The 20,827-nt window shown below is 33.5% G+C and overlaps 1 protein-coding gene across 1 annotated transcript; it reads right to left on the bottom strand.

The window, feature by feature from the left end:
- Window positions 1–904: 904 nt before the first annotated feature.
- LOC132545026 (arylacetamide deacetylase-like) lies at window positions 905–11,287 on the bottom strand. Its single transcript, XM_060208695.1, has 6 exons — window positions 11,144–11,287; window positions 9,113–9,223; window positions 8,362–8,485; window positions 3,250–3,313; window positions 2,945–3,066; window positions 905–1,539 (listed from the first exon to the last, which is right to left on the bottom strand). The coding sequence occupies exons 1-6, from the start codon at window positions 11,285–11,287 to the stop codon at window positions 905–907; spliced, it is 1,200 nt and encodes a 399-aa protein (XP_060064678.1).
- Window positions 11,288–20,827: the final 9,540 nt, after the last annotated feature.

The raw sequence follows: 20,827 nt of genomic DNA, 5'->3' as shown, positions 1-20,827 counted from the left end.
CGGTACTTCCCTTTATCGACTTCGGTACCTCCCTTATATAGACTTCGGAGATAAAATATTTTATTCAGTTCTTAGATGTAAAACACCAAAATGTAGGAGTTTTATTCACCAATCGTTTGACTTATCTAATGAATATAAAGTTTCTCAAATATTAAAAATGTGTTTCTATATCCCACTCAGACATAACAGATAACAGGCATGGCTGACATCACTCCCTGTAGATAAGTATTACATAATTGACAATCTAGTAAACAACATTTAGATGTTGGCAGTGTTGGTACATTTTTGTACTTTCTTCCTCAGGGATATAGCACATTATTCTACTGAGATATTTGTAAAATAAAAAAACTAAAGTAAACTGATATTTGTCAGATAAAGTATTATTTAAATCTTTTTCTGGCTTTTTTCTAAGGTTTTTAATTCTTAAGGCGCACACGTTGGACATAAATCATTACAGATGTATTAATATGGTCCACTATCGTGATCTATGATCTCTATGTTATTTAGAAGTTGTTTAAAAATTCCAACACGCTTGGCCGTTACGACATAGATAATAGGCTATTCTCATTGATTTCAGGAAAATTGCTACCTCAGCAAGGTACTGACAAAGCATTATCACCATGTACCCTTAGGTTATTGAGAAGTCGATTGAAAATTACGACTACATCAGGGCGCTGATCGACATCATTTCATATGACATATACATATGTCTTTTTAATGTGTGTAATTTTGGAATTAAAAAAATTGCCGTATTCAACGCCGGAAAGAAATAGAAAAATAAATGAATATATGAAATGAAAACAATTGTAATTTACACTTTCATTTTAAATTAGATTTATTAAGATAATTTCATATGGAATAATTTAACAGGATCTTTTAACAACATGACGAACTAGAAGTTTAATTACAATTCACTCTTGAGGTATTTGATGCAGTCGTTTACTGCTTCAGCTGTACGTCTGGAACCGTCTGCATTTATAAATCCGTGTTGTACACCATTCCAGTGTACATGTGTCACAGGAAAGTACATATCCTTCCAACGTTTGGCCAACATGAGGCCATCGTCTCGTAATGGGTCATACTCACAAGTCATCAAATAAGCTTTCGGTAATTCGTACAGTTCATCGTCATCAAGCATAAGAGGGCACAAATACTTGTTGGTAATTATTTTTTCCACTTTTTGTGCCAAATTAGTATCAATAGATACGTGTTCTTTCACATGAAGGTCCTGATATTTTTCAGGCAGTAAGTCCCTACTAACCTTCGTATTGATGGTATTTCTAAGTGATTCAGACACATGCCTATTTTCCAAATATTTATCAATGTCTTTTTCATTGCCAAATGCATACGTAAGGTAAAATCTGACCATTCTGTTTTTCTTTAACAGAAACGGCATTGCCTGGTAAGTATTATAAGCTGGGGTGTTGAAGTCCACCATCTGCAACGCTGGGTATAGAAGTGCTAGAAGTCGAGGGGCTTGTCCTTCACTGGTCAGCTTAGTCCCAACAGCCATCGCTAAATTTCCTCCTGCACTATCCCCTGTCATAATTGATGTAGATATAAAAAAATAAAGTGCTGAAGTTAACTTTTCATTTGATATTGTTTTTTGAAATGAGATATAGGAGACGATACTTGGATTACAACTAAGATACACACATTAAGGAGTTGTTTATTCTAAACGCAATGTGCAGACATTGAAACAAAATAGAGGTTAGCGAGCAAACGGGGGAACGACGATACTATACAAAAAATGACCCAGCAGATTCGATTAAAGCCCCAATATACGTAACATTCACCAAAAATTTAGTGTAGAATCACACATAATTATTGAGATATTCTCTAAGATGTAGTTAAACAATAGTTACCATGACTTTGTGCATGAAGTATTGATATATGAGCAGTTGAGACTCGCTATTTGTAAACACACCTCCATTTTAAACACGCCGCCATCGAAATTACGATTGTTGCCGAACCACGTCGGAAAGTTCATGACCTGATCTCGCGAGAGTTGAGGTTTCTACTTATAGAGGAATCACATGCAGATATGTCTTCGGTAAGTTTTTGTTTACAAGCATTGTTTGCGAAGTCTTGTCGTAGACTTGAGGTATTCCTGTGATAAACATTCAGTTTTTGGGAAATTATTAGAAGGAATAATTAGTTTAGAAACGATACGACGCACAATTATAACGTAAGAATTCAGAACTGGCCTGATGTATGATTGGAAAAGAAGGAAGCGACTGGTGAACGTCTGTACTGTGTCTGCCATGTTTACACACGCGGAATATGCGCATGCGCAATGTCATCGCTACGAGCGGTAATGTATGAATTATTGTGGGTCCCACATTGTTTATCTTCCGATTTTTTCAATTTTTATTTAAATTGAAAACAGTCAGTTTTATTTTCTTTTATTAAAGGAAAGTATTTGTTTTGTTACATGTATTATGGGGAAAATAAGATAAAGTTTGTTTTTTATAGTGATTTTTACGTATATTGGGGCTTTAAGAAAACAAGGATAAACAATTTCCAAGAAAATAACAAGTGTCTCTGTGACCATGACCTGTGCAGTATTTCTGATGGAAACAACAACGTGACCTTTAAAGCGAACCGGACATGGTGCCACCTCCGTTATGAATATAAAATATTGATTAAATGATTCGGACAAATAAACCATCATACTGAGTGATAACAAGGGCCACCGATGCAAAACATCCCTATTCGGAAGATTTGATATTTTCCAAAACACAATGTCTGTCTTTCAATCTTTCGTCACTTACAATTCTGCATTATCTGTAGTGAAATCAATAATACGTACCACGTGACTTTAAACTTCCAATCAAAGTCTACCCATTCAATATCCCACAAAAAGTGATTAAATAAAGAAATGATATAAAGACGCTACAGTAATTTCCCATCTTTTTTTCTGTTTCATGGTATACTTAGCCACCTGACAAAGCAATCCGACGGGCATCCACTCCAAACTTTTCAGCGTTGTTCATGAAATACTTTGCTGCCATCACACAGTCTTCAAAAGGCACAGGGAATGGATATTCCGGAGCCATTCGGTAACTAGGAGGAAACAAACTTCAGAACATAAATACTGTAGATAAAATACATTGTATCTTACATTTACCAGCAAAATTCGTATCATAGCTTATAAAAAGTCACGTTAAAAAGACAAAACGAACATTTTTGATACAAGAAACTAATTTATTGATATAACCGAAAATGATTAATCGAAAATATTCTTACTCCACCGAGGCGACGACAGCGGTGAGGGATGTCGCTAACTTCCTGGTCAATGGGTCATACATCTCTAACACGAAAATAGATAAAGCTAGTTTAACACTTTAAAAAAAACCAAGAGTTAAAATATGAAACTGTTGATACAAAATACCAACATTAACATCCTAGTGTTAATTATAATAACAAACTGTTGATACAAACTACCAACATTAACATCCAATAGTTAATTATATTAACAAATTGTTGATACAAACTACCAACATTAACATCCAATAGTTAATCATGATAACAAATTGTTGATACAAACTACCAACATTAACATCCAATAGTTAATTATGATAACAAATTGTTGATACAAACTACCAACATTAACATCCAATAGTTAATCATGATAACAAACTGTTGATACAAACTACCAACATTAACATCCAATAGTTAATTATGATAACAAATTGTTGATACAAACTACCAACATTAACATCCAATAGTTAATTATGATAACAAATTGTTGATACAAACTACCAACATTAACATCCAATAGTTAATCATGATAACAAACTGTTGATACAAACTACCAACATTAACATCCAATAGCTAATTATGATAACAAATTGTTGATACAAACTACCAACATTAACATCCAATAGTTAATTATGATAACAAATTGTTGATACAAACTACCAACATTAACATCCAATAGTTAATCATGATAACAAACTGTTGATACAAACTACCAACATTAACATCCTAGTGTTAATTATAATAACAAACTGTTGATACAAACTACCAACATTAACATCCAATAGTTAATTATATTAACAAATTGTTGATACAAACTACCAACATTAACATCCAATAGTTAATCATGATAACAAATTGTTGATACAAACTACCAACATTAACATCCAATAGTTAATTATGATAACAAATTGTTGATACAAACTACCAACATTAACATCCAATAGTTAATCATGATAACAAACTGTTGATACAAACTACCAACATTAACATCCTAGTGTTAATTATAATAACAAACTGTTGATACAAACTACCAACATTAACATCCAATAGTTAATTATATTAACAAATTGTTGATACAAACTACCAACATTAACATCCAATAGTTAATCATGATAACAAATTGTTGATACAAACTACCAACATTAACATCCAATAGTTAATTATGATAACAAATTGTTGATACAAACTACCAACATTAACATCCAATAGTTAATCATGATAACAAACTGTTGATACAAACTACCAACATTAACATCCAATAGTTAATTATGATAACAAATTGTTGATACAAACTACCAACATTAACATCCAATAGTTAATTATGATAACAAATTGTTGATACAAACTACCAACATTAACATCCAATAGTTAATCATGATAACAAACTGTTGATACAAACTACCAACATTAACATCCAATAGTTAATTATGATAACAAATTGTTGATACAAACTACCAACATTAACATCCAATAGTTAATCATGATAACAAACTGTTGATACAAACTACCAACATTAACATCCAATAGTTAATTATGATAACAAATTGTTGATACAAACTACCAACATTAACATCCAATAGTTAATTATGATAACAAATTGTTGATACAAACTACCAACATTAACATCCAATAGTTAATCATGATAACAAACTGTTGATACAAACTACCAACATTAACATCCAATAGTTAATCATGATAACAAATTGTTGATACAAACTACCAACATTAACATCCAATAGTTAATCATGATAACAAACTGTTGATACAAACTACCAACATTAACATCCAATAGTTAATTATGATAACAAATTGTTGATACAAACTACCAACATTAACATCCAATAGTTAATCATGATAACAAATTGTTGATACAAACTACCAACATTAACATCCAATAGTTAATTATGATAACAAATTGTTGATACAAACTACCAACATTAACATCCAATAGTTAATTATGATAACAAATTGTTGATACAAACTACCAACATTAACATCCAATAGTTAATTATGATAACAAATTGTTGATACAAACTACCAACATTAACATCCAATAGTTAATTATAATAACAAATTGCTGATACAAACTACCAACATTAACATCCAATAGTTAATTATGATAACAAATTGTTGATACAAACTACCAACATTAACATCCAATAGTTAATTATAATAACAAATTGTTGATACAAACTACCAACATTAACATCCAATAGTTAATTATGATAACAAATTGTTGATACAAACTACCAACATTAACATCCAATAGTTAATTATGATAACAAATTGTTGATACAAACTACTAACATTAACATCCAATAGTTAATTATGATAACAAATTGTTGATACAAACTACCAACATTAACATCCAATAGTTAATTATATTAACAAATTGTTGATACAAACTACCAACATTAACATCCAATAGTTAATTATGATAACAAACTGTTGATACAAACTACCAACATTAACATCCAATAGTTAATTATATTGACAAATTGTTGATACAAACTACCAACATTAACATCCAATAGTTAATTATATTAACAAATTGTTGATACAAACTACCAACATTAACATCCAATAGTTAATTATGATAACAAATTGTTGATACAAACTACCAACATTAATATCCATGGTTAATTATATTAACAAATTGTTGATACAAACTACCAACATTAACATCCAATAGTTAATTATGATAACAAACTGTTGATACAAACTACTAACATTAACATCCAATAGTTAATTATGATAACAAATTGTTGATACAAACTACCAACATTAACATCCAATAGTTAATTATGATAACAAATTGTTGATACAAACTACCAACATTAACATCCAATAGTTAATTATATTAACAAATTGTTGATACAAACTACCAACATTAACATCCAATAGTTAATTATATTAACAAATTGTTGATACAAACTACCAACATTAACATCCAATAGTTAATTATGATAACAAACTGTTGATACAAACTACCAACATTAACATCCAATAGTTAATTATGATAACAAATTGTTGATACAAACTACCAACATTAACATCCAATAGTTAATTATGATAACAAATTGTTGATACAAACTACCAACATTAACATCCAATAGTTAATTATATTAACAAATTGTTGATACAAACTACCAACATTAACATCCAATAGTTAATTATGATAACAAACTGTTGATACAAACTACCAACATTAACATCCAATAGTTAATTATATTGACAAATTGTTGATACAAACTACCAACATTAACATCCAATAGTTAATTATATTAACAAATTGTTGATACAAACTACCAACATTAACATCCAATAGTTAATTATGATAACAAATTGTTGATACAAACTACCAACATTAATATCCATGGTTAATTATATTAACAAATTGTTGATACAAACTACCAACATTAACATCCAATAGTTAATTATGATAACAAACTGTTGATACAAACTACTAACATTAACATCCAATAGTTAATTATGATAACAAATTGTTGATACAAACTACCAACATTAACATCCAATAGTTAATTATGATAACAAATTGTTGATACAAACTACCAACATTAACATCCAATAGTTAATTATGATAACAAATTGTTGATACAAACTACCAACATTAACATCCAATAGTTAATTATGATAACAAATTGTTGATACAAACTACCAACATTAACATCCATGGTTAATTATATTAACAAATTGTTGATACAAACTACCAACATTAACATCCAATAGTTAATTATGATAACAAACTGTTGATACAAACTACTAACATTAACATCCAATAGTTAATTATGATAACAAATTGTTGATACAAACTACCAACATTAACATCCAATAGTTAATTATGATAACAAATTGTTGATACAAACTACCAACATTAACATCCAATAGTTAATTATGATAACAAATTGTTGATACAAACTACCAACATTAACATCCAATAGTTAATTATGATAACAAATTGTTGATACAAACTACCAACATTAACATCCAATAGTTAATTATGATAACAAATTGTTGATACAAACTACCAACATTAACATCCAATAGTTAATTATATTAACAAATTGTTGATACAAACTACCAACATTAACATCCAATAGTTAATTATGATAACAAACTGTTGATACAAACTACTAACATTAACATCCAATAGTTAATTATGATAACAAATTGTTGATACAAACTACCAACATTAACATCCAATAGTTAATTATGATAACAAATTGTTGATACAAACTACCAACATTAACATCCAATAGTTAATTATGATAACAAATTGTTGATACAAACTACCAACATTAACATCCAATAGTTAATTATGATAACAAATTGTTGATAAAAACTACCAACATTAACATCCAAAAGTTAATTATATTAACAAATTGTTGATACAAACTACCAACATTAACATCCAATAGTTAATTATAATAACAAATTGTTGATACAAACTACCAACATTAACATCCAATAGTTAATTATGATAACAAATTGTTGATACAAACTACCAACATTAACATCCATGGTTAATTATATTAACAAATTGTTGATACAAACTACCAACATTAACATCCAATAGTTAATTATGATAACAAATTGTTGATACAAACTACCAACATTAACATCCAATAGTTAATTATGATAACAAATTGTTGATACAAACTACCAACATTAACATCCAATAGTTAATTATGATAACAAATTGTTGATACAAACTACCAACATTAACATCCAATAGTTAATTATGATAACAAATTGTTGATACAAACTACCAACATTAACATCCAATAGTTAATCATGATAACAAATTGTTGATACAAACTACCAACATTAACATCCAATAGTTAATTATGATAACAAATTGTTGATACAAACTACCAACATTAACATCCAATAGTTAATTATAATAACAAATTGTTGATAGAAATTACTGAAATGTAATTGCTGATATTTCTCAGAAAATATTTTGTATCCAGTTTCGGAGAAATAAGATTATTCCCAAATAGGGATGCTTCAATGTGTGTCACGTAGTGTGTATACAATGTTCGTTCCATATATGATTATATTTAGTACACTCACCTGGCGATCCTAAACTCCAGCCACCTCCATGAAGGTATATAATTCCTGGAAGTGGACGTTTACCTGTCTGTTGACGAGGTACGTACAGCCTCACTTTCACGCCATCGAACAACTCTTCGCTCACCTGTAAGGTATTTTGTCTTCAGTCAGTACCTTACATATCTTAGTTCACGTTTATCTTATCCCTGTAAACTTTCTAATTCATCAGAATTAGTTGTAGTAATGGGGATGACTTCCCGAATACTTTCATGTTGTAAGGTTGAAGGTCACAATGAGGGGACACAGACATTTGTGTACACGGGATAACATTCAACGTTTTTTATGTCTTGTTGGTGAACACATTGGTTTAGTGAGTTGAGTGAAGCTGCTTTTGATATTGATTCCGGTCCCCTGTTTGGAATCTTATATTTCCATGTGCATTTTGAGGTTTTAAATGCTACTTGTTCCACCAAGGTCTATCGGCCGGTAATAGGAGGGGTATTGCACAGTACCAATTCAAAATTACATATTGACATATTATGTTGTGAAGGATTTATTCTTAAAGGTCTCTGTTTTTCGTTGGAATAAAACCGCGTCATTTAAATACCTCAGAGTTTTCTTCATATAAATCTTGAAATAAAATGAAAACTGAAAAAGCTATCCCTTAAAAGAAAAGAAAAATCAACGTTCACGGCTTAAAAAATCTTCCCTTCTGATCCTAATGCGACAAATATGTCTGTAGATCGTTGGATTGGATTATTGTTAAATTCACCTGAACATTGTCATCCGATACAGCTCCTTTGTACATCAAAGCGTCTATGTAGAAAGGATCCCTGGCACAATTTGTGAACGATCTGTACCCAACGCACTCCTGGAATTCGCACTGAAACGAAAACACAATGATATGATTTCAAATCAGTGACTAGATACAATCTAAATGACGATTATCCATTTCTTTATACAGTAATTAAATACAGGTTACAAAACAAGTGGTTGTTGTAAATAGTTTTTCTTTCACTCAATTAAGTATTTTTTGAAAAGTTAAAAAAAAATCCCAGAAAATCTTAGCTTTTGTCAGAGTTTCTGTAACTCTCGGAGATAACTATCAAAGGTGAAAGAATATCGTGTATAACGACCATGAGTTTGTGTAACCTGTTTCTATCGCAATTAAAAGAAAAATTCCAAGTTCATATCAGCTTGAAGTGGCGCCAAGGTAAATTGCAGAGCACGTGGCATAGGATGGGGACTTTAAATGTGGATCTTTCGGCATGCTGAAAACCCATTCGAGGTCAAATTTGTTCCAGATACAAATAATAGGCAAAATAAAATGTTTGGATTGCGTTGACAGGAATAACCGAGATGCCCCGGTCAAAGGTTATTACTGTTTCTGTGCAGTGGGCGAGAGAACAGTTTAGATATGTGGTACATGTTACATGCATTTTGGAAAAAATCTTAATTCAATTAATTGAACACAGCAACTGCACTTTTACTTCTCGAAAGTGTCACAATGATTGAAACTGACAAAAAGCAAAACCGGTTACTATTACAATCAGATACCTAAAATATGTCTCTTTTCTTTTTTGACAACAAAGGTGTTAAATGACAAATATACCGGTTGTCATTTTTTTCATAAATCCTCACGTTGAAAAAAATATTGTAAGTCAACTTTATGCAAGTATGAAAAACAGACCGGTTTTAGAACTATGTAAATTAACGTGTCAAACATGGTAGTTGTCTCTTTTCGGCTCAAATCTTCAACAAAGAGAAAATCAAAGAGCCGAGGGCACTTGAAGATGCTGTGTATGGTGTATTGAAATAAGGGATAAAGCAAATGGTTATCAGAATATAATTTTATGAAGTGTAAAAATAATCTACCCTCCAACTGGAAATTACCAGAAGCGCGCAAACCTTTCAGGACCCAATAAATAACAGAAAAACAAAATGGAGAAGAAAACTATAAACGGAGAGGTTGAATAAAAGCTTATCGGGTTTCATTAAAGGATGTTTAGTTCATCGCCTACAGATGGGCACGTTTAATACTTCAAGTATGAAGATGTTCTCGCACAAATCGTCAAGAAGCAGAATAACTGATGAACATTGAAATTATTCATTTTCTCGAGTAGCCTCCCTTTGTCCACAATTACTTGAAAACTGGCGTTTCTGACACGATGGGAAATTATAAGTCAAGAAGCGGAGTAATACATACTGGAAATAGTCCAAAATACTTGATGTAAAAACATTCGTTATGGCTGATTATACACTTTCCTTTCATTTATCTCGTTATAATGTTACCGACCATATGGAAGTATGAAATGTAATTTGGTATAATGTTAAAACACACTTATTTACATAGGCGGAAGAACAGATGTTTTATTTATTTTTTTGTAGGAAAAGTGAGGTTGACTTGTTAGAGTCTTCCCTAAAGATTCTGATTCCACCATCTAAAAATCTGTCTTGAAATAGTGTTATGTTCTGTGTCAAAATAGTAGTTGAACTATGCAGCATTCAATGATGATAGAATTTAATAATATATATGACATTTATAACTGCTTTAATAGACCTTATATCACGGTTCTTTTAACACCCATACAGATGTTAGTCAATGAGGTTCTATTTTTTCATAGAATAAATTCTGACACTAACATGATTTAAACTTCCAATACCGGCAACTTTCTGTGTTTATCAGATTTTAAAGTTCACCTCCATAGGCGTTGACCCTACCTTTGAATATTTGTTCCAATATATGTTATTTGGAATAATGTTAAGCAGACAGATTAACTTTAAATGGGACCTCAGTACTTACAAATTTAAAGATTGCACCAACAATAAGAGATACAGCCATTTGTATATGTGGTTCTACGGCATCCTCAGGGAAAGGCGTATACAAGATGTAGGCTAGGCCTACAAAGCCCACGGCCAGGAATAAAAGAACGCGTCCACAGGCCATTTTTATCCACACCTATAACTGACAAAGAGAAAACATAGATATTGTACACCCACTATTACTTTCTATCTTGCTGCCTTAAGGTAACATATTCTAGAATGTTAGTTGTTTGTAACAACAGATTTTAACTGAATAAAAATTCCACCCCCCTCATGAAAATCCATAAAAACTTTTCTATCTACTTTCATTGGTATAGTTAATTGTTTGTGAATAGTAAAATCTACAACGTATGAATAAAAAAATGATAAATAATAGTAATAAAAAAATAACAAAATGTAAATATAATCATAATCCAAATTCAAGTCTAAAAATTAAGACAAATTATGAACAAAATCCATTGTTGCCGTAAATATCATACATGCTCATGTGGACGATATTTTTTTTGATAAATATTTACCCACATTCCTTTCGTTTTTTCTCCCATTCTATATTATTTGTTTTAGCGTCTTGCAATATTCTCTATTTATTATTGTCCGTGGCTTCCGTACACATATGCATCTTATTGAGTTCTGCCTTTCCTTTGCTTATGCATTATATGCTTTCAGTTACATGTTTGCCATCCGACAATGAAGATTAGTTACAAATTATTTCCCGTCTCAGTATTTCATGATCTGCTATGTTGAAAAAGACCTTTACCTGTGATCAGTGTGGGTGGTCAGTGTACAAATTGGACACTAGCACCCGCTGTGTATCGAAGTTATGACACGTTCTCAAATGAGGATTACAATAAAACCTCAAGTCATACTAACGGGCATGGAACACATCTCAGGGGACGTGTACAGATTCAACATGTCCTTGATCCTTCACACTCGAGTTTAAGGAAGGTGAAATTACAGTATATGTTCAACTAACGATACTATTAAGATGCTGATCGCTATTCAACCTACTCTGGAAACAGTATTGATTAATCACTGTAAACTTACACAATGTCACCACTGCTTTTTCGGTCCGAGTTACCTCATAATAACACAAGGTCACATGACTTGAAGTATAAATACCTTTCCGCTTGGAGATATATCACAAGAATACAAGGTCACATGATATGAAGTGTAAATACTTACCCACTCAGCTCGTCGTAGCGTGATACATATCAGCTCTCTGATAAACAGTACTTGCCAAGTAGCTTGTGCGACTTTTACATCATTCTATGATATTAGGATACGCGTCAGCCAGAAGTTGCGATCCGACAAATCTGTCATTTCGTCAGGGTAGACAAAATTACCTATGTAATTACTTGTAGAACCTAACAAAACGACATACGGGAGGCCCGAAGCATCTCATTCACAACAATCAAACTAGTCTCCAGTATAAAAAAAATCATTAAAAAGGATTCTGGAAGTCCCCTCGCAATCCATGTTAAGAAAATGACAAATTGTCTTACGTTTGATCCAATAAAACCACGAGAGTGTTGACGAGGATTTTCTTAAAACAGTTACAGTGACCTTGACCCCACTACATGTGTATTTGAAATTTAAAACAAGATAATTATATGGTCTCTATCACTCACTTGGATCTTAAAGTCCAGCAATGGTATATACATGCCTATAGGTTTGGTATTTCAAATACTTCGAAATTACAGCTTGTCACTTAACCTCTTTGGTAGAGCAAGATCAATGAGTAAATTCTTATATCATGACTGTCTTTCTCTTTTGACGCCCGGTAAGAGTTTATATGGTTATCGGGTTGGTATCTCAATATGTCAAAAATATGACCCAGAAATAATGTCTGTGTGTCACATCCAAGGGTCAGTTCTTACGACATGAATGCGTTTATCTCTTGATGCCAAGCGATTCTATTCATTGATTGCGGTGGATATCTCAACTGTTTCAAAAATATTACCAAGAAACTGAGTCCCCCCTAGGAGTGGGGCCAGACTCCAAGGCCAATTCTTACATCATGATTGTGTTTAGAATTATAGGTTGGTGATCTCAAGTGTTTCAAAACTATAACACAGAAACCCAAGGGGTGGGGTCAAATCCAGGGGTTAATGCTTGCATCAGGTTTGTATTTATCTCTTAATGCCCAGCAATGCTATAAATGTTTATGGGGTGGGGATCTCAGGTGTTTCATAGAAATTACCAAGATGCTGTCCAAATTTTACATCATCATTGGGTTTATCTCTTGATGCCTAGCAATGTTATATATATGATTATGGGGGTGGGGATCTCAACTGTCTTAAAGAGATAACCTAGAAATTATGTCCAGAGGAATGGGACACACCCAACAGTTCTTTATCATGATTGTGTTTATTTCTTGATGCCCGTCATTGCTGTATATGATTATGGGGTGGGAATCTCAACTGTTTCTAAGATATATCAAGGGAACTAAGTCCCTTTGAGTGGGGCCAGACCCTAGCGCCAATTCTTACATCACAATTGTATATATCTCTTTAGGCCCAACAATGCTATATATGGTTATGGGATATAATAAAGAAACTAAGTCTTTCTGCCCAATAACGCATGCGAATCAACTGTTTCAAACATTTTACTCAATTCTCCCAATGAGCCCCTCCCTTTTTGACATCCGGGGCCATGTCCCAACATTTATACACAATTGATTCCTCTTCACCAAAACATGATTCCTTTCATATTATGATTGGGCAAAATCCAATTAGTTCCGATCCATAATTTGTGGCACTTCGAGAAGCTAATAAGAGACAGAACAGTTGTAGTTTGCAGCACATTACATTGCGTTTTAGTAAAGCAGAACTGCTCAAGTGATTGTTTGTTTGAACTTGAGAGTTGCATGGAATGGGTTAGTTTGATCTTGATGCTGGACATTGCCCAAGAAATACAAAATGCACGCAACATGTGCACACATTCCAACGGTTCGCTTGCGCGCTGGACAGACACAGTTGTAATCTTTGACATGGTCATCTTGATCATTTCTGTCAAACGCAATCCAAACATTGTATTTTGACTGTGATTTTTGCCTGAATGAATTTGGCCTCGAAAGATTTTCATCATGCTGCTAGACCAGCAGGAGTCAGATGCTCAGCAATATATCTGGGTGCTACTTTCAACTGGTATGACCCACAAGCTACTGTTTCTAGATATTCCATATCCAGTACTGAAAACTCTATTGAACAGGCATCAAGTTTCACCCAGTTGGCCTTGTTGCGCCTAGAAAGGCCAGAGCCATCTGCAATCCTTGAGGCCAAGGTGTTTGGCTGAGCCAAACGGGATTGCATTCGCTCAACAAGGCGACGGTCCCTCAAGTCTCTCTGGTGTTGACACATAAATTGGTTCACGTACAGCATTCAAGGAAGCAGTAGCTACTATAACCAGTTCCTCTATGACAGTAAGGAAGTAGTTTGAGCTGAGTTGTTCTCTGAACAGTTTCGACTGCTTCAGTCGACCATTGTAGCTCTCCACAACCCATCTTGACTTAGTATACTGGCGGTCCTTGTTTGCAGTAAGTGTATCATGCTGTGTCTGACCTGACAGAAGATAGGAAGGCACGTACACAGAAAACCCTGAACCTCGCAGCAGCTCCAACATATCCCAAAACTCCGGTCAACAATCACATTGTCATTTTCACTGAGCCACAAGGTCAGGTTCTTAACAGTTCCAAGAATATTTGCATCATTTTCATTGCCATAAAAAGGCCCAATAGTGTCTAGTACATAACCATCAGGAAAGACAATGCTCATGGATTTCACGTAGTTGCGCTTCTTTTGCCCACAGTATGAGTGAGGATCATTGAAGGGGGTGATCAGCACTTTTTTGGACATAAATATAGGTACCATCAAGTATTACAGTTACTTTGTCCACTCAGAAACATCTTGTAAAGGCAATGTTGTGGCACTTACCGACCTCACGGGTAATGTGTCTTGGACCAGGGAAACGTAGCGCAATGGTCTGTCTCAAGGTTTTTAAGACACTATGAAATGTGTGAGACACATATTGTTTTTTGTCAGACCACACAAGACACCAAGTTGAGAACATGAAATATTGGTCTTCAGTTTAACCCATAAAAGAAACAAAGCATGGAATGTAGAGGAACATGATCATCTATTGATGTGTGAGGAGCGAATGCTATGGATTTGCTGCATTTGTTCAAGTGTGTAACCAGTCCATGCTTTGAATTTTTCATTTCTGAGATGGTCTACATCTATGCCTTTGTTTGTTGGAATACCAGAAGAAATGAAATGACTAAGTTCAAGAAGGTCATTGATAACCTGATTAGCTCTTTCTTGAAGATGAAGGGCTAACGGTTCCTTTGTTTGCAGATCTAGTGTCAAAGAAGTATTCAGAAAGTCACTAATTATATAGTCATTGCAAACACGAGTGTCAGGGGGACACCATAGAAAATGGAAAAATATCAAGTTTGTCCTGGCACGTTGGGTACAGTGCATAGAGCCCAGTGCCCTCTTTTCCACATATGACACGTCTTTTATGTGAATTGCCACCATAAAATAATTTCTCAACAGAGATTAGTGGTAGTTGGTCGGATGACATTAAATCAGTGTAGGCATCCATCTGCATCATTCGACAAATCATCTGGAGTGCTCATACCAGAAGGTTCATACAATTCAGATTGCACTGGCCTTTGCTTGAGGTACCGCTTGTAGCACTTTCCACATAATAGGCTTTCTTCTGTTATGCAAATGATGTCAGCAGCTGGTGCAGCCAGTTATACTGGGATAAATATACATGTCTTACTTGAGCTTGGGCTCCTTGAGATAAATCTTTCAACCTGGTTTTGCACACGTCTGACATGATTATAGGTAAACTTGATGGGAGATTTGCAGTAATTTGAATTAAATACAGAATGTCTGACATAAGTGTTACTTTGTCTATGTAATTGTCTATAGATACTTAGCAAAAATGGTATGAATACTTTATAGTGATACCTTTATATGTTTCAGGAAATTAACATATTGCACATTCATAAACATTTATTTATTTTTCTAACATTTTATTGACTAAGACGAGACATACATAAGATTACAAATGTGTCCTCACACAGGAGGGCTCTCATACTTTCACACATCATTCAGACTTCTCATATTCCAGACTATGAAATACATGTACACACACCTACACACATACTGTTAGTCTTAAATGTTCATACTAACATTCCTTACATTCAACATTACGACTGCTAACAATAAGCTAAATCTAAACATAACTGTACACCTCTCACCATTCTCACTGTTACCACATGTACACAATTCACATTTACAGGATTCCCCCCACCCCTCCCCCAAGAAAAAAGAGTGACATTGTGTGCAAAAGGGTACCCCGGGGCATTGTCAGAGGGCCTTACCCAACTGAAACATCACTCTTGATATGTGTTTTGTTACTAATGATCTTACAATATAAAAAGGGGAATATATATATGCAACGTTAAGTATTTTTATATGTCCAACGCATTTTCAAAACATCCCCATTTTTGTTGAAATTCCGCTAATCTATTATTCTTTATACTAACCCACTTTTCAGTTTTCATTGTCTTTTTGAATAAAATTTTACAAATTTCAAAGTTAGGTATGCACTCGACAAGAGTAAATCTGCTGTTTTAACAATAGTATTAAATGATTCAAACAGAGTCCGAATTCAGGTTTTCCAAACAAAATTTATTTTTTGCCTCTTGACTGTGGACTGCGGAGCTAGACTACCTGTTTATGTAAACTGAGGTAGTCCCAATATCTCCGTTGGTACACTGTTGAACCTGTGTTATCTAAGGTGAAAATCTGAGGTGTGTGCTACAATCCTTACGCTAGGCAACCTGTGTTTCTCATGAAGTTGTGATGAACTCAGACTGTGCTATCATAATAGTGTTTTTGGGCGAGACATAGTTATACATAAGTTACTTAAGATGGTACGTGTTGTACCTAGAGGTAAGTTACCAACTACCGTAAGGAGGCCTAGTCTCAAAATAACATTCTGTTCATAGGATGATAAACCAAGCAAGCAAACTACATATACAGCATTGAATTCCATTTATCAAAGATTACTTATAATTAGACCAATTCTGGATGTTTCTCCACTTAATCCTTTCAATTCTGGATGATAAATACATCTAAGAGAGCCAACAGCTCTGAGAAATAAAAAATGAAAATGACAGATCATGAGGAAAACACCCTCTTTAGGTCATACAGTTAACTTTAGTATATACAAAACTTCACTGAGCATCTGACCCATATATCACTGACATATCATTGGGTAAAAGTTCGTTGTAATTACACTTTCAAACCAAATTGGAACACAAAAATTGATGCAAGCTCACATTGCAAAGTAAACATAATTTGTCTTTAAATAACTGACTCTCTTTGGGAAAACTTAAATTTATCCATTTAATGAGAATGCAGGTGAAACTATTTGAGTACTAAACAAATTTGATCACTATGACCTTGGGTTTAGGTATTCTTTTAAACCAAGATCTGTGAGACTTTATATCCAAAACCTACCACTGAAACATAATGAAATATCTTTATAGCGTGTATGCTTTTCTTAATTTTTTTCAATAATGACTTGAACGTTTGTTGCACATTTTCAAAATTCAAAGACACAGACCATATTCCTAAAATAGTCCCAATATCCAAATTCCGATACAGGTAGACCTTAGACATACTAAAGACTTTACATTAAAATGCGTATGTATAATAAATATTATTAAATTTCACAATTACAATGAATGCAAATTTTCCTCCAGGATTGATTTGATAAATTTTGCTCCCAGATCTCAGCGGATTAATCTTAACTTACTTGTATACCTAGCCTGCATTTATTAAGCCATGCAAAGATGCATGAAAACATTACCCTCTGGGATTTTTACTTCTCCTTTAATGGTTACCTCCCCTTTTCCGATTGCAATAGTTTCATGAAAGGGCTTGTGACAGGTTCTCATCTCTGACTATGTACTTTCAAAGCTCCCTTTCTCCAATGCTGTAACTCCCATATGGAAATGACTGTTTGCGATTTCAAGATAGCATTCACTCCGAATGTTACTTATCTGGATTTCTAGAACGATATAGTCATAAAAATCTATGAATCATCAATGTCCATTTCGCTACATTTATCAGACTTCAGTCCATCTCAGCAGATCTTTGCTGAAGACATAAAGTTGTCCATCCATGACTTTCAAACCTTTCCCTAAATCCACTGCTGTAGTGAAAAATTTGAACGTGTCTTTGAAATAAAATACAGCTGTCAAGAATCTTCCACTTGTGCTCGGCGCAATGCAAGATTCTTGGAAGCTGACATTTTGTCATCTTCTGTGTTGCCTGCATTTAGCGCTTTGTAATAACAATTAGCATCCTGCAGCAATCTTTCTCGTTTTATCACTTGACTGAGACCCTCTTTGATAAATGTTTTCTGTTTAATCTCCAATGTTGAGAGCCACTCACTGCCATGTTGCTCCAGCTGGTATGAAGCAGCACTAAGATATATGAAAGTTCTTAAATAACCTCCGATCTGATTTTTTGAAGAAAAAAAAAATGAAGTTCTTGAAAGCTTTTAACATCTGATAATAATCCATGCATTTTCTAAGTGAAGAAATAAACTACACTGCATTATCTAAGCTGATATTTGTAGAATTTACATCTTCAGGAGAGGGAATCAAACACAGTGACTTTTGTAGAATTCTGAACAAGAATTCCAAATTTTTATTAACTCTCTACATGGCTTTCAAAGTTTGGTTTAGTCCAAAGTACAAAATTGATTACCCGCTTCGCCCAAGGACACATATGGTTGAATTTGTAATAAAAGCTTCATTCCAATAGCTTTTTAAAGGTATAATCTATTTCACCTATTTGGTACCTGCTGCTTCTCTGTCCCCAAACAGATCAGAATGGGTAAAACCTCCCCAAATGAATGTTTTTGGTTACAACCTGCTCCGTCGTCAACAACAAATATAAGAAAACATATATTCAAGTGTAAAATAGCAAACTTTATGAAAAGTACTGCGACATTTCATGATTTCACTGGGCTTCAAAACGTACCCGCAAGCTAAGGGGTTGAAGGGTTGCCCTTTGACAAACTTATACATGGATATGTCACTTTAATTAAATCACATGATATATTTCAGTGATGCTTTTATCCCCGACGAATCAAATTGGAATTGATTTGTAATAACCTGTACAATTTAAATGCACTTTTTGATCTCGTAAATCATCAAAAAATATTGGCACTTAAGAGACAATTGATATTGAGTTTCTGATAATGATACACATATACCTTCATGTATATGGTATTAGTTGTTCGTTCCTCATGCCTCCTCTTGTAATTAAGAAAGGTAAGATCTCAGACCAACTGATCAGGTTTTCTAAATGCACTGTGTCCCATATCTTGATATGGTAAAGTAATACAATCTACTTTATGTATATCACAGCCCCTCCTGACAGCTTCTCCCGCGAAAAGTGTTCCATGAGTTGCCGATAGGTGGCGATATGCAACTCATAGAAACTCTAAAGGTGGTCCGAACGCTTACTTTACTTTCATTTCAGTTACACTACGTGTCTGTTTTTAATTGATGTCTTTTCTCGTCGGAAAATTTCGGGAAGAAAAGAGACAAATTTCTGTCTTCTGGTGATTTCCATCTTTACCCTCTTTTTTTACATTTGATCTCTGAAAAGTCTGTTCGACACTGTGGACCCCATAAATATTATATATATTGTATTGCCAGAAGAATTCGATACAAATTACATGAACATTACAAACGCCCTTTCTGATTATAATACAAGTAAGTGTAAAAACATATCTTCACATGTTTAAAAAAAATGAAAGGAATGATGGATGAATGGATTTGAAGAGATAAGGTATTGTCGGTTTAGGTAAGTATGAGTGATGTTTGTGGATATCCCCTCTGTGTGAATTCATGTTGTAGATTTATTTATCTATTTTATATTTTGTTGGTTAAAGTCCTTTTGATAGCCAGTGTCATTTAAAGACATCATAGGTTTGGATGGTGGAGAAAAACAGGAAGGCTTGTAATAAGGACAATCAGACGCCTTACGGAACATCTATTCTTCATATTTAACAACCTTCAACTTCTATGGTTCACAGTAGACTGTCCTATTGGGACTTTTTATAATAAACTCTGTCCATTTCGTCAATGTTTAGTGAAAGTCATTGTGTAATTTCTGTAACACCAGTGTAAGAGAGGAAATTATGTAAGCTTCTAGCTTATGGTTCAATCTTAAGATAACGCGAAAATTTAAATCGATGGGTAAAATCAGACAACATAAGTTCCGAAGAACCCTTCTTTTCACATAATAATAGCAGTTCTTGTTTTGTTTAAATAATGGATATGAACTATTATTTAAACTAAGGTAAACTGGAAAATAAAAGTACAAGTTTGATAATTGCTATTTTTCATAATTTCAAATGTCAGTTTCCTTTGTTCCAAGTTTGACATGTCCAGTAATGGCCGACAGAAACAAGCCTTGAATGTTTACACCTGAAGTCAGTAATCTCTCTTCTGCATGGAGGGTACTGGGTAAACCCTACAAAACGTCAGTCTGAAGTTACGCATGTTCAGTTGAAACACATGTTGGAACCTATAATTCACTGAATGGTCGCTTTGTGAGTTTGACAA

This window comes from Ylistrum balloti, unplaced genomic scaffold (assembly GCF_031769215.1).
Source record: "Ylistrum balloti isolate Yb309-2 unplaced genomic scaffold, AGI_CSIRO_Ybal_v1 Utg369592, whole genome shotgun sequence".
NCBI lineage: Eukaryota > Metazoa > Mollusca > Bivalvia > Pectinida > Pectinidae > Ylistrum > Ylistrum balloti.
The sequence above is the reverse complement of the archived record's forward strand: the minus strand, read 5'-3'. Positions and strand labels throughout refer to the sequence as shown.